Source organism: Urtica dioica, chromosome 8, assembly GCF_054948205.1.
Source record: "Urtica dioica subsp. dioica isolate 48M chromosome 8, U.dioica_male_clone48M_v1_H2, whole genome shotgun sequence".
In the NCBI taxonomy this organism is placed as follows: Eukaryota; Viridiplantae; Streptophyta; class Magnoliopsida; order Rosales; family Urticaceae; genus Urtica; species Urtica dioica.
Window position 1 is genome coordinate 49888396 of NC_142763.1, and position 16241 is coordinate 49904636.

Genomic DNA, 16241 nt, shown 5'->3' on the forward strand with positions numbered 1-16241 from the left:
TCGTTCTGAAGATCGTAGTAGGAGAGGATGTACGATCTTGCAGAACGACAAGTATGTAGGTAGATTGTGACGTCACGTGTCTATCATGTTCTAGTGTTAGATTCTAGATTCATCTAGCGCTCATTCTGCATTCTTATGTGCTTACTTGCACGTCACATGATATCACATGACATTAGTTATTTTTCTTTCCTAGATAGACTCCCACTTAATGAGTCATTCGACTCATAGCTTTATGACCCTTGATAACGTAGATAAGGAAAAAGCTTGTAAGCGGGAAGCGGAGTTGAAGACCGAAACCGAGCGCGTATCGCCTTGACTTGTGGGCTATGGGGTCTCACAAACCGGGGATTTGTTTCATTTATCAACACATTCTGAAACGTATATGTACATGAGTCGTTATAAGACTTTAAGCTTTTATTAAAAGCAAAAAATTTCCCCGAATTCTCGCAAATTACCTTATCATATATAAACCTTCCGCGTTACTCTATTCAATGTATATTTATGATATAAGATTTGTATGATTTTAGTTGATCAGTCGCAGCTCGTGAGCCAACGAGAGCTCACGGGTCGTGACAGGGATTTTCAGTGGAAAATCATGGACGTGGCTTATGCGTTGGACGCGTAGAGAATTTTCAGTAGAAAATCCTAGGAGCGGCTTGCGCTCTAGATCAAGCGCTGAATAAGAGGAAATTGTGCTCAGAAAGTCTCTGGCAACATTTCAGAACTCTGAGAGCGAGTAATCTTAGGGAAGAATGAATGTATCTCTCCCCCTTAATGAGACGGGGTATTTATAGTGAATGAGGAGGCCTAGGAGGCCCCAAGGACGCACCTCAAGGAGCGGGGCACGGGTTCCGGGCGCGCGCGGCTACAAGGAGCGCAGCGCAAGCGCGCCTGGGCGCGCGTGCCGTGTGCCTGCATGCCACGTGCGCGCTCTTTTCCAAGGAGCGTGCTCGTGCGCTCCTTTTGAGTGGCGTGCCGAGCGCGTGCTCCTTTCGTGGAGCGCACGATGGCAACTCCATGCTCCATGTGGGAGTATGATCTTGGACTTTTTGGGTCGTTTGCGTGGGCCTTAGCCGTTTTCAGCGACCTGGCCCGTTGTGCTTTCGGAGTTTGGGATTTCGTGCAAGTCGCGCGATATGATAGAGACTCTACTCGAGGAATTAGGGTCAACACGAGGACTTGTCAATCGACTCGTGGACGCAAAACCCGACTCGAGGAGCGAGACTCGACTCGATGAGTTACGTAGTTTTGACGCGAGGACTCGTCTGTCGACTCGTGGAAGAAGGTTGTCACTCTTTATGACCTCCGGCCTGACCATCGGTCCTTTGAGTGACGTGGGCCTTCTTGATGTTTCGGGTTTTCTGAGAACGACCGATAACACTTATATACTCTAAGCATTGTTGCTTCCCCAACGAAAGATTCTTCCGAACGTTCATACTTTGGAAGTGTCAGCAATCTATCGGTTATAGAATCAACCCTTAGGTGAGTGAACATTTACCTTCTTTCAGCAAGGGTGGATTCCGTATATTTCAACCACTTCCCACTCGAATCATGCTCCAAAACTCCAAAGACATAAGCTGTCATTAGCATGATAGTAGCCTTTTAGCGAATGAGTCAAAGAGCGCGGTGACATGATCCAGTGTCCATGATCACTTTAAGATTTAGATCAAGTCTCACTGTGACAATCATATTGACCTCGGTTAGTGTGTCGTAACGGTACTTAAACGACACATCTACAACCAAAGTCTGTCTGGGTCATGCACTTACCACAAGGTCTTTAGTTCTAAATCGGTCGGGATCGAAGACGACGAGGCTATGATTAACGACGATGAACTTGATAAGGAAGAAGAATCGTCGTCATTGGCGACGGTGGTCGAGACACATAATGGTTGTTCTTCTCATCATTTGTCGGCTTTCTCGGGGGTTTTCACTTTGAACCAAGTGAGGGGCGTGTTCGAGATGGAGATCGCGGAACCCAACAGCTTCAACAGGGACAGAGCCAACACAATTTTCGAGGAGGCCGACGACAACATCTCTGTCGAAGAGATCATGAAGAGCCCGGTCTTTATAGACAAAAGTAGAGAGAGAGAGAGGAGAAAGAGATAGAGAGAGAGAGAGAGAGTTATTTTTGTTATTTTTTTTGCTATTTTTTATCTTTAAATAATAAAAATATATAGATTAAGTTTAGACCGTTGATTTGAGTTGGGTAATAACGGTGGAATCAGAAAAAAAATATTTAGTATTTTATCTAACGAAAAAAAATACATACTCAAGTGCATCCAATAAAAATAAATATTTTTCAGTCATTCTTCTAGATTAAAAGTTGCTAAAAGAAAACAAATTTCGAAGCTTTTTATTTTATCGGAAAAAAAATTCATAGGATTTTTTTTGTTTTTTATCCATAGCATAGTTAATAAGGAGAAATTTCATTAATTGGGCTTAATAACCCATTAAATATCAAGATTAGACCCTAATGTTTAAAAATATCTAAATATGGACTTTTGTACCGAAAATGGACAAAAATGCCCCTGAGACTATATCAGCTCAGCCTCACTCTCACTCTCACACTCGCTCAAACTCTTTCAAATCCACTCAAATCCTCTCTACTTAAGCGGGTTTCAAAAGAATCATGGGTAAGATTACTAACTTAATCATTTTTACAAAGTTTATGAATGTATATGATAGAATGTAGCATAAAAAATCGATCAGATCTGAAAACAAAGTCCAAAATCTGGGTTTAACTTGTTTGTACGATGGTATACGATGAAATTTAAATTTGTGTACGATGAAATTTAGAAAAAAAATTGGATTCTGTACGATGCTGTACGATGGTGTACGATGGTATACGATGTTGTACGATGCCGTACGATGCCTCTTTTACAATGTACGATTCTGTACGATGGTATACGATTCTGTACGATGCAGTACGATGTCTATCAGTAAGATGATGTACGATGATGTACGATAGTGTACGATGGTATACGATGTTGTACGATGCAGTACGATGGTGTGCGATATAGAAGCTTATTTTGCATAGTTTGACTGTTTTTTTGCAGTTTTTGTCATGATTAACGGCACTTGGGAGAAGGAAGGACACCAATGGGTTTTCACCAATGCAGAATTTCGTGCATTTGTAATTCCGAAAGAGGTAACGTACACGGAGTTAGTAGATTTCTTATACGAGAAGTTCGAGTTAGACAGATTCGCGTTCGACTTAAAACTCGAAGTCCCATACGAAGTCGGTACAATTCCAGTAGGTCCTGCCGTATTGAAGGACAATGGTGATGTTTCGCATTTTATGAAGCACAAATATCGTAATAGATTTCCACTCTGTGTAAGTTTGGTACCGAAACAGATCGAGGTCATTGCACCTATTGCGTATCGAGGACTATGTAAAGGGAAAGATGTGGAAGTTGGAATGGTGTCTCGCAATGAACCGAAGAAGAAACGGAATACTCTTGTTATCGAGGATCGACAAAAACATCCTATAATTGAAAACAAAGACGGTGGCTGTGACGATGACTTGTTTAACGAGTACAAGGGTGCCGGAAACGGTGACGAAGTATACAGGCGTGATAGAGATTGTAATCACAACAGTGACGAATATGATGGACACAATGGTGATGAATACGAAGATGGCGAAGGTGATGAAAACGAAGGTGGCGAAGGTGATGAAAACGAAGGTTGCGATGGTGATGAAGAGAATAGTGATGGATATGACGGAGATAACAATGGTAGAGGTGAAGAATTTGAAGAATTTGCCAATCCCGAAGAATATGAAGAATTTGTGGAAACGTTTACGGTACCAACGGGTCATTGTGAACCATCGGGTCAATGTCAGCGTGAGCCTCCGATGATCGGATCACCTATCGTTCCTTATTCATGGAAAGCACCCGAGTTCAGCGCCGATGATGTTGTGAAGGAAAACCCGAGTCATTATCCAAGTCATTCTTCTACAGGTAATTTAAGTGGATTCAAATGAGATTCAAGTATAATATGAAACCACATATTGTTTAACTAACCTTTGAAAGTAACAGGTAGCTCAGAAGAAATATATATTGGGCAGCAATTTGAAAACAAGCATGAACTGAAGAAACATATCCACTTGTACGCGTTGAAACATAATTTCGAATTTAGAGTGAAATCTTCTTCGAAAAAGAGATGGTATGTTCTATGCAAAAACGAGAGATGCACATGGAGGTTGAGGGGTGTCGTGCAGTGGTCTGAGATGTGGGAGATTACGTCGTACGAGGGTAAACACTCATGTGGGCGTGTTGTTCGAACAGAGGGCCATCGAGGAGCGGCACCATGGGTCATCGGTCACGTATTTAAAGACAAGTACTCAATTAACTCTATGGCGGAGTATTCGGCGCATAACGTCAGGGAAGAAGTGAAGACAAGATGGGGTGTGAACGTATCGTATTTGAAAGCTTGGAGATCCAGGGAGAAAGCTATTGGGTACGTGCGGGGTACGTCGGAACAATCGTACCAGAAGTTACCGTCTTGGATGTACATGTTGAAGCAAAAGAATCCTGGGACGTTAACAGACTTTGTGCGAGATGGTGATAAATTCAAGTATGCTTTCTTTTCCATTGGGGCGTGTCGTAGAGGCTTCAAAGCATGTCGGCCGGTCATAGCATTGGACGGTGCATTTCTGAAGACAAAATACGGGGGATAGTTGCTTTGCGCAATTGCAATGGATGCGAATTCACAATTATATCCACTTGCATTCGGAGTTGTAGATAGCGAGTGTCATGCTTCTTGGATTTGGTTTTTGAGAAGATTGCGAGAAGCTATCGGTGAAGACGTACCTAATTTGGCGTTCATATCCGATCGCCACGTTAGCATCATACATGGTGTCGAGGTTGTGTTTCCTGGTATCCCTCACGGAGCATGTTACCATCATTTACAACTGAATGTCCAACACAAGTTCAAGACAGACCATTGTCGCTTTGAACTTTACGATGCGGCTTACGCCTTCAGTAAAACAGCATTCGAAGCTAATTTTAGACAGTTGAGACGTAAGGATGTCGAGATGGCAAAGTATCTTGAAGAAGTTGGTGTCGATCGGTGGGCCAGAGCTTTCTTTCCTGGAAAACGGTAAGAGTCTAGAACTTCTTTTGTACTGAATTTTTTATGTCGTTGATTATATAAATCAAGTATGTTTTATATAGGTACGACCTAATGACGAGCAACAACGCAGAAAGCTTCAACAACAAAACAAGGAATGCGAGGACGTTTCCCATTACGACGTTGCTCGAGTTTATTCGATTCACACTCCAAACTTGGTTTTTTGAACGAGAAGAGATAGCGAACAAGTTGAACACAAAATTGACACCAACGTGGCAAAGTGATCTCGCACAGCTAAATAATAAGGCACAGTTCATCAATGCGTACGGACTTGGTCTATATGAATGTCATGTCAAAGACGTAAGAGGTGATTTCGATGTAGACCTTATGGCGAAGACGTGCACTTGCGGACTACCACAACAATTGAATATCCCGTGCGAGCATTCTATCGCAGCAGCCCAACATCGAAGCGTGGACGTGTACTCGTTATGCAGTGACTTTTATTTGAAGGAGACGTGGATTGAGATGTACAAGGAAGCCATATATCCGGTTGGCAATGAAGATCAATGGGATGTCCCGGATGAGATAAAAAAACATGAAAGTTTCGGAACCCGTTGAAAAGAAGCAAACCGGTCGACCGAAGAAAAGTAAACAATGAAGAAGAAGAATTAATCGATACCCATCTCAAGGCGAAAAGATTGTCGTGCAGCGAAAATGCGGGAAATGTGGTGGTAGGGGACATAACAGAAAAACATGCACTTGGAGGGATTAAAACTTTAGACTTTGTGTGTTATTTTTATTTTTAAGTTTAAAACTTTAACGTTTATTTGAGTCACCTTTTTATCTTGTTTAATGGAGTGTCATCCGTCTCACGGACCTTTTTATACGGGACAATCAATAGACCACTATCCTTTTAAAAATTGGCAAAGTTTCATTTTATTAAAAAAAATAGCTCACCAGTTCGAAGTAACTGAATTTAACTATTTTAGTTAATTTAATTTAATTCAGCTTAGTGAGCTATTTTTCTTTTTTAATAAAAGGAAACTTTTGCTAGAATCTAAAAAAAAAACTAGAATATTGATTATTTGTAACAAACTATCCTAATCTAGAATGAACAAGTTAGTTACACACTATCCTAATCCTACATGAAGCTATGATGGAAAAGCAAGCTTGTCAGTGGCGTCAAGATGCAACTTTAGTTCTTTATAAATGTCTCGAGTTCTAAACCCTTTGTGAATGTGTGAATTTTTGATGTTTTTTTTTTGTGAATCTCTTTAATTGAATTACATGTTTATAAGGTACAATAAAAAACACAATAGTCAACAAACCATCTCGATAATATGTTTATAAGGTACTATTACATAGAAAACCAAAAAGATAAAAAATAAACATCCGAAAATACAAAATCACGGGATAAGGTGGTTGTCGAATAAGTCCACGCACCATTTCTTCCTGAACATTCTCATATTCTCACTTTGAAGAGTGTCAAATGATTCGTTCAGTACTACGTGCTCGACATACTTCAATGCGAACATCCCGCAATCACCGCTACAACACAAGAATAAGTTGTCACAAATAGTTGAAACATAACTTGAAAAAACATGATTGTTTAGAGAAAGTTGTCAAAAAAAAGTTCAAATAACTAGTAAAATAACTTGTCAATTAAAACTTGTAAAAAAAAAAAAAAAACTTCTAAAATAACTTGTCAATAAAAACATGATTGTTTAGAGAAAGTTGTCAAAAAAAAGTTCAAATAACTAGTAAAATAACTTGTCAATTAAAACTTGTAAAAAAAAAAAAAACTTCTAAAATAACTTGTCAATAAAAACATGATTGTTTAGAGAAAGTTGTCAAAAAAAAGTTCAAATAACTAGTAAAATAACTTGTCAATTAAAACTTGTAAAAAAAAAAAAAAAAACTTCTAAAATAACTTGTCAATAAAAACATGATTGTTTAGAGAAAGTTGTCAAAAAAAAGTTCAAATAACTAGTAAAATAACTTGTCAATTAAAACTTGTAAAAAAAAGAAAAAAACTTCTAAAATAACTTGTCAATAAAAACATGATTGTTTAGAGAAAGTTGTCAAAAAAAAGTTCAAATAACTAGTAAAATAACTTGTCAATTAAAACTTGTAAAAAAAAAAAAAAAAACTTCTAAAATAACTTGTCAATAAAAACATGATTGTTTAGAGAAAGTTGTCAAAAAAAAGTTCAAATAACTAGTAAAATAACTTGTCAATTAAAACTTGTAAAAAAAAAAAAAAACTTCTAAAATAACTTGTCAATAAAAACATGATTGTTTAGAGAAAGTTGTCAAAAAAAAGTTCAAATAACTAGTAAAATAACTTGTCAATAAAAATATAATTGTTTACCTGTAAGCACATTGTGGGACCTTGTCATCGACGATCCACGTCGGCACAGTGAACTTAATTTCACCATGTTCACTTTCCCGGTAAGAGTGGGGATGGTTCTTGAAGAAACCACCTATGGCCACAACCCTAGCAAATGCTCGACTCCAAGTCTGAATAATAAACATTTTAACAATGTTAAGTAACCCTTATAATTTAATTAATTGTTGCTCTAAGGTAATAATTGTGAATAACATAACATTTTACGTACCTCCATCAGCTCAGTGAAGTCCTTTTGATGTCTCGACGACTGCATGAGATCCTTTTGGCAGTCGAAGACGGTAATGGTCCAGGCCTCGATGTCGATCCGAAATGTGAACCAATGAAGGTTCTGGAAGTTCACGACGAACAGGATCTCTCGAGCACCATCCCAAGGCAAAATATCGGCGTCCCTATACCCAGTCATCGGGCTAATAGTTGCCCTCATGTCCCAGTCCACGGGTTCGGGCTCTGCTCCCAGTTCGATGGCCTTGTTGATGTTCGCTTCTTCCGTTCTGAATCGGCCGTACACGTGCTGGACCCACCGACAATCCATGATTCGGACGTCTTGCCGATAACCGTCGAGACCTCGTTGGCGAGCCCGAACCATGTGAATCATAGCATCAATATGCTGAGACATTACAAACATATAGCGTTATTTTAAATTGATTGGAAAAAGTGAAATTATATAATAACGTACCGAATCATGTAGCCATTTGGTTTCTGTCAATATCGTGTCGAAGAAAATCGTGTCTGCGTCGCACGTCTTCAGTCGAACAGACTCCATGAATTTGCCGTCCCACTTTTTTATCCGCAACCACTTAACGAAATTATCAAACTCTTTTTGCTTCGCGTCCTTCAACGGCTTGAACTTGGGGATCGGCTTTTCCAAATACTTGGGCCTCGTCGGATCAGTGAATTCGGACCAACGCGACGTCTTCTGTCGCACTTGCCGATCTGGACGTGCCGGAGTAAGCTGTGCCTTCTGTCTTTTCCTTAGAGGAGTTGTGAGCGGGCGTAGCTTATCCGAAATGTCTTCTCTACGAGGACTCGACGAAGACGTCGACAACCTGGGAGAAGTCACCGGCCTGATCTCCGATCGCTTCGACGACTCGCGATGCGTTGAAGATGGCTTCTTCAACTTCTTCGATGACTCGCGATGCGTAGAAGACGGCTCTGACTTCTTCGATGACTCGCGATGCGTAGAAGACGGCTCTGCCTCATGCGATGGAGACGCCGGCTTTTGACTAGCCGCCGGAGGAGGAGGAGGAGGGGTCCGGCGTTTACGGCCATCATCTTGGGACGTGAGAATTTCACCCCCAGGCAAGCCCGTTGCGTCCTCGAACAAAATGTTCAGCCTCCTCCACATAGAAAGCTGAAAGTCAAAGTAATAAAATATGTCACAAAATTTAAACTTGTCAAAAAAATTTAAACTCAACTCTAAAATTTAAACTCAACTCTAAAATTTAAACTCAACTCTAAATTTTAAACTTAACTCTAAAACGTTAAATTATATTTAAACTTAACTCTAAAACGTTAAATTATATTTAAACGTAACTCTAAAACGTTAAATTAAATTTAAACTCAACTTTAAAACGTTAAATTAAATTTAAACTCTACTTTAAAACGTTAAATTATATTTAAACTTAACTCTAAAACGTTAAATTAAATTTAAACTCAACTTTAAAACGTTAAATTAAATTTGAACTCTAACCTGTCTAACACTCATGCGCTCAACTCTACGGCCGGTCGTGGCAAGAGAACGTAAGACTATCCCTTGTGACTGAATCATTCGTTTTTGGGATGCTAGCAGTTGTTCTTGAGATGCTCGCAGTTGTTCTTGGGAAGCTCGCATTTCTCCCCACATTTCCCGTGTTATGACAAAGGCCTCGGGAATGTCGGCGCGAGAGGTCGCTGTAGGCCTCGATCCCATTGCGGGAGTGGTCGGACTAGCAAGACGAACACGTGGAGTGTCTGACACGTGTTCGTCGTCGGAGTCTCCGACGATGGCATCTTCTGCAACAGTCGCGACTCGATCTATTTCTTCTTCGATGTCTCGCGGCTCTGTCGCATCTTCGCCCTCGACGTCTATGGGATACAGACATTTGCTCGTCTGTGTCTCGAGGAGAGTGAACATTTCTTTCTCTGGTGCCCTTGGTCTCAGCATTTGAAGAACACCCACCTACAATACATTAATAAACGTTACCAATATTCCAAAATAATGTAAAATACATTAATAAACGATAAATAATAAAAAAGTTACCGTTTTTTTATTCAAGACCGCCTCGATGTCTTTGCCCATTATGAGCACATTACTAGACCACGAGTGCATCCGGGGCACACGAATCCCCTGGTTCGACCCGAACCTCTTCCCGATCTCTGGGATAGCCTCGTACGCCCAGTAATGAAGGGTATGGAGATTACCCGTCAATGTGTACTTGGCCTCTTTCTGTGCCACATCCGGCTTGTCCTTCAACTTCTTTTGCAGCGTTTCGTGATAACGCCGTAGGTTCACCGACAAGCTGGAATACGTCTCTGCCCAACTCAAATTTCCCCAAGGCATCTTGAAGAAGAAGGGGAGGTCTTGAACGATGTATAGAAATTTCTGCCACCTTTCTTCGATGGCTTTGTTGGCCGGCTGCCCCAGAAGATACCCGTAGACGAATACGAGCAGCCCGAGCTTGAACGCAGCGTCAGGGCTTCGACATATGGTGAACGCGTTGATCAACGCGCTCAACTTGCTTCCGGCAACGCCGTTCAAGTGATCCGTGATCAATCCATCGTTCTTTCGCTCGTCTTGTTCGGCTTTGGTCGGACCGTCTTCATAAGTCATCCCCGAGACGAGTGCGTACTCGAGGCGTCCAAATCGTACCCGTTTGCCTCCGATACCAAAATGTATCTCGCCGCGTACTGTCGCCTCGATCTTCTTCTGAAGGAGAGTATGTACGAGCACCGGTGAGAAACCAAGCTCGCTCTCCGTAAAAAATTGCTCGAACGGAGTCCCGAGGATTCGTTCTTTTATCCCGAGCTCATCGAATCTACTCCGTACAAGCTTCAAGATCCCCGTCCCACCGTACGTGATACGCCCCGGGAATGAGACGTTGTATATGTAGTTTAAATTGTCCTAAAAAAAACAACAAAATTAAATTAGAATCACAAAACAAGAAATTAAATTTAAAAAAAAAATCATCGTATAGCATCGTACAGCATCGTATATCATCGTAAAACAAGAAATTAAATTTTTTAAAAAAATCATCGTATAGCATCGTACAGCATCGTATATCATCGTAAAACACGAAATTAAATTTTTTAAAAAAATCATCGTATAGCATCGTACAATATCGTATATCATCGTAAAACAAGAAATTAAAATTTTTAAAAACATCATCGTATAGCATCGTACAGCATCGTATATCATCGTAAAACAAGAAATTAAAGTTTTTTAAAAATCATCGTATAGCATCGTACCGCATCGTACGACATCGTACAAAGTCGTACGACAATTTTTGAGAAAACATAAACCCATCGTACACCATCGTATCGCATCGTAGAGCTCTATGAATTTCATCGTACGACATCGTACAGCATCGTACGACATCGTACGATGCATCAATCTCATCGTACACTGGCCCTAATTTCAAACCCTAACATTCTAAATCCGACCCAAATCAACTCAAATAAGATTAATACTAACTCATAAACCCTATTCTAACTATTTCCAAAGACATTTAACAACAAATTAGTTGAAAACTTACCTTTTTAGATGACTTTTGAGCTCGGGATTTCTGTGTTTCACCGCCGCCGAAGATTGAAGCGTTTCCATCGTACGCCATCGTCCTCTATCGTATTATATCGTACTGGCTCGTACAAGATCGTATGCCGTCGTACAATATCGTAGGAGTTCTCAGTTTTTTCTTTGTTTTGAACGAGTGAAATGGAGGAGAGAGGGAGAGAGGCGCGAATGAGTTCAAATAGAGGACAGGGGTATATTTGTCCGTTTTGGATCCAAAAGTCCATTTTTAGATATTTTAAAAAGTTAGGGTCTAATCTTGATATTTAATCAATTTTTAAGCCCACTTAATGAAATTTCTCTTAATAAGAGACAATGCCTCTTCAACTTCAATCCTGGTGTCGCCACGTGGCGCAACCAAGCGGCGACATGTGGCGGCCAATTTTTTTTTTTTACCCGATTTTGATTTTTTTCCCCTTCCAATTTTGATTTTTGTTTTACCTTCCAAACATCAATATATTTTGTATAATTTATTTTATGTATATTATAATCATAATTACTAATACTATATCAATAACATATATTATCCTTTATTTTTTTTTCCGACCTTTAATTTTTTTTTTCCCTGTCTCATCAATATATTTTGTATACCTTTTTATTTATATTATTTTCTTTTTTCTCTCTCTTTCATCAATATATTTTGTATAATTTTTTATGTATATTATAATCATAATTACTAATACTATATTATACTATACCAATAACATACATTATTTTGAGTATATGTTATTATATATCTATAACATGGTTAATAAAGAGCAACTCCTCTCCCACATGCATCTTAGGGTCGTCACGTGGCCCCGCCTGACAGCGACACGTGGCGGATTTTTTTTTTGGCCTTCTTTTTTTTTCAGCCTTCAATTTTTTTTTTTTCATCTTTCATCAATATATTTTGTATAATTTTTTTTCTTCTGTGTATTAATTTTTTTCCTCTCTCTCTTATCAATATATTTTGTATAATTTTTTTTAAGTATATTATAATCATAATTGCTAATACTATATTATACTATACCAATAACATACATTATTCTGAGTATATGTTATTTTATATATATATATATATATATATATATTCTTGGAAAAACTATGTGGTATTAATATTACACGTAGATTTTATATGTTATTGTTTGATGTATAATACACTTTTGCAATTTAACATAACAATATTTATTATTATTATAAATATAAGAAATTTTTTATACTTTCTATTTCTCTATATCTTTGTTTTTTAATTTCTTTTATCAAAATTTAACTTCAACTTTTACTTACCTAAATTTTTTTTTTCTCACAGTACTTCTAAGAAATCTGACAGATAGGAAAACATCCAGTATTTTGAAAACCTTTGAATCATAAAAGAAATTTTTTTCTACCTTTTTCTTATTTTTTAAACATCATTGACAACGATTTTGCTAGATTTAATTCAATACAATTAAAATTTTTCAACTTACTCTATTTTATTTATTTTTCTTTTTCACTTTTTAAAAATAAATAAAAAAATTATTGACTAGCTAATTGCGCATTTTTTTTAAACTAGTCAGATTATAAATTTCAAAGTTACATTAGACAGACTAGCCTTACATATTGAGGGGCGAATGAAAAGCTGACACGTGGACTAGCTTTGATTTGACCAGAGCAAGTCAAACTCGGCTGCAAACGCCACCGCGTCATATATTCCTAATTGTATATATAATATTTAGTTACATCTATAATCATCCCAAAAAACGACTATTAGTGTGCGAAGCGAAGTCAGAAGACTTTCTCTCTCTTCTTGCCCTCTTATCCTGCGCACCCATAGCTCTTATCCTTCGCTAGCACCGAAGCTCAGATCTCCTCCAATTCCGTTGTTCAAGGTACAGTACTCCGATCTTTCTCCAATTAAGTATGCGTAGGAACGATCTCACTTGAAAAAGACTTCGTTCGATCAAGGATCGGAAATAATACAGGTAACGGAGCTTTGTAGTGAGTGGTTGTGAAGAGGCCGATTAATCAATAGAGAACAAGTACGAACTTTGGTTGGAGTTTTTTTGACGAGTGTGGTATTGAATTTGGAGACAGGTTGTTGTGTTGCCGCAAAATCATGGGCTGCTTCGGGTGTTGTCAAGATGACGATATGCACAAACCCGCTGATAATGGCGGTGGATATGCCGCCAGAACCATGGGAGGTACGTGTTTCCAATCCATACACTAATTCAAACAAAATAAAAGCTTTTATTCTTTTTATTTTTGTATCGGATAGTGAAAGAGATGACTTTATGTAGGAAATGATGGAGGATATCCGGCGTCGGAGGCGGCACCGCGAGGAGGTGGTCAGGCGGTGAAAGTCCAGCCCATCGAAGTTCCGGCGGTGTCGGCGGATGAGCTCAAGGAAGTCACCGATGGTTTTGGGACTAATGCTTTGATCGGAGAGGGCTCGTACGGAAGAGTCTACTATGGCATGCTCAAGAGCGGAGACGCTGCAGCCATCAAGAAACTCGATGCTAGTAAACAGCCCGATGACGAGTTTTTGGCTCAGGTTTATAAAAAAAAAATCTCTAAACACAAAAACATGTTAGTGTTCGCACACGCGCTCATTCCATTCTTTCAGGTTTCGATGGTGTCGAGGCTGAAGCATGATAATTTTGTGAAGTTGCTCGGGTACTGTGTGGATGGGAATTCCCGTATCTTAGCCTATGAGTTTGCATCCAACGGCTCTCTTCACGACATTCTACATGGTACTATGAGTACGATCAATAGGTTATGCATTTTTTTCTCAACCAGATATGCTGAACTAGGGTTTGCGGTTGGTTCAGGAAGGAAGGGTGTGAAAGGAGCGCAGCCGGGTCCGGTCTTGTCGTGGGCGCAGCGAGTGAAGATCGCCGTTGGAGCTGCGAAAGGGCTCGAATATCTGCACGAGAAGGCCGACCCTCACATCATTCATCGTGATATCAAGTCCAGCAATGTGCTCATCTTCGACGACGATGTTGCCAAAATTGCGGACTTTGATCTGTCGAACCAAGCCCCCGATATGGCGGCTCGTCTTCACTCCACCCGTGTTCTCGGAACCTTCGGCTATCATGCTCCCGAGTAAGCCTATACTTGCATTCTTTTGGTTCAGTTAATTTTGTGAATGAAAAGCTCATCAATTGTTGTTGGGTGGTAGATATGCGATGACTGGACAGTTGAATGCAAAGAGTGACGTGTACAGCTTCGGGGTTGTGCTTCTTGAACTTCTAACCGGAAGGAAACCTGTCGATCATACACTACCGCGTGGGCAACAGAGTCTCGTCACATGGGTACTATTCGCCTTTTTAATTTGCTGTACCAAATATTCGGTGATTATAGTTTGTTTTTTTTATAAGATGCTGACTGTGATAGGCCACGCCCAAACTGAGTGAAGACAAAGTAAGGCAGTGCATTGATGCGAGACTAGGAGGGGATTATCCTCCAAAGGCAGTTGCAAAGGTACGAGCACATAGGCTCATATATAGCTTTGGTTGTGGTGATATATTTGCTGATAAAAGAGAAATATGATTGGAAATACAGATGGCTGCAGTGGCGGCGTTGTGCGTTCAATATGAAGCAGATTTCAGGCCAAACATGAGCATCGTCGTTAAAGCTCTGCAACCGCTCTTAAATGCGAGGCCCGCTGCTGAAACACTCTCAGCAACGCCGAGTTAATCGCTGAGAATTTTATGGAGCCCGTCTTGCTATATTGTTGGATTTGTTGCATATCATTTACATTGTTTTAGAGAGAAGAAAAGCATTTGATTTGTTCATAATGCCCCCCCAAACCATTTTCCTTGTTATCATGATCATGTATTTGTAATATATATATATCTATATATACTTTGCTTCACATTCTTATTTGGCCTAGGATGCTGAGACGTATTTTAAGATATAAACTTATGTAAAGATGGCGTCGTAATCATTCTGGCGCAATGACTGCCTGTGGTCGAAGTTATTTTTTTAAATTAAAAAACAAAATCCGGTTTGGCTTTGTAGGTATATAAATAAATTTGAATAAAGATTATATTATCGGTTAAATAAAAATATTCAAATATGATTTTAGTTTGAGGGAAATCATATTTATTAACTATATACTGCTGAAATTAGTTGTTAACGAGTTTATAATTAAATAAAGAAGAAATGATGGCATAAATATTTAATATTATATTTCAATTGCACTGTTAAACAAAATCAATTAAGTTTTAACGGAAATACTTGTAGCAGTTTAAAATTAAATGCGGTTTGATATTATTTTTTTCAAATGAATCAAATATTAAAAAATAACATTTTTATAATTAAAAAATTAATTAAAAACGACTTAAATATTAGACTTAAGCATAGATGATATTATAAATATATTTTAATATTTATTTCTTAATATCAATAAGACTAAAGTATGAGAGATTTTATTTTACTATTCTACCCTCGTCTCATTTGTTAAGTTTTTTTTCTTACCCACCTAAAATCTTTGTTATCCAATAAAAATCGTTTGCCTTATTTTTTTTTTCATGTCCTGATGAAACCATAAAGAGGCGTGTATGAAGAGAAAGATAGAAGGACATAAAGAAACCCAAATTCTAAATGTTTATAACCCTTGATTCCGACCTCCACGACTATTTTGGTATCAACGCGAAGCCCACGAAGATTAGTTTCTTTTAAGACCGGTCTTAACTATATCTTCTTTAAGCCTAAATTTTGTAATCATGTTGTCAAGAAACCGAAAAATTTGTGATAATATGATCACGAAAACTTGTAAAATCGTGAAAACAAGGTCGCGAAATTTGAATTTTTTTCACAAATTCTTCAAAACTTAGTGAATTCTTTGCCAAAGAGAAACATGGACATAAAAAATGAAAAAAGAAAACCACATATAGAATATAAAACCATAAAAAGTAACATTTCATATATTTGGATCATGAGGTCATAACACATTGTGTTTGGTAATACAATTACCGAAAAACTATAGCATTCGAGTGAATTTTAAAATATATAATTATTTTGTTTTTGAAGG

The 16241-nt window shown here is 38.6% G+C and overlaps 2 protein-coding genes across 3 annotated transcripts; one reads left to right on the forward strand and one right to left on the reverse strand.

The window, feature by feature from the left end:
- Window positions 1-6476: 6476 nt before the first annotated feature.
- LOC149390014 (uncharacterized) lies at window positions 6477-11365 on the reverse strand. Its single transcript, XM_089622795.1, has 8 exons — window positions 11211-11365; window positions 9719-10579; window positions 9170-9637; window positions 8708-8830; window positions 8156-8596; window positions 7688-8086; window positions 7441-7589; window positions 6477-6618 (listed from the first exon to the last, which is right to left on the reverse strand). The coding sequence occupies exons 1-8, from the start codon at window positions 11286-11288 to the stop codon at window positions 6477-6479; spliced, it is 2661 nt and encodes an 886-aa protein (XP_089478921.1). The 5' UTR covers window positions 11289-11365.
- Window positions 11366-12948: 1583 nt separating this feature from the next.
- LOC149390015 (pto-interacting protein 1-like) lies at window positions 12949-15221 on the forward strand. 2 transcript variants are annotated; one of them, XM_089622837.1, is made up of 8 exons: window positions 12949-13095; window positions 13301-13407; window positions 13504-13757; window positions 13830-13956; window positions 14035-14308; window positions 14385-14517; window positions 14600-14686; window positions 14768-15221. In XM_089622837.1, exons 2-8 carry the CDS (start codon window positions 13323-13325, stop codon window positions 14900-14902), a joined length of 1095 nt encoding a protein of 364 aa, XP_089478963.1. In that variant the 5' UTR covers window positions 12949-13095; window positions 13301-13322; the 3' UTR covers window positions 14903-15221. The 2 variants fall into 2 exon arrangements, with proteins under 2 accessions (XP_089478963.1, XP_089478964.1); XM_089622838.1 differs by lacking the exon at window positions 12949-13095 and adding an exon at window positions 13166-13188.
- Window positions 15222-16241: the final 1020 nt, after the last annotated feature.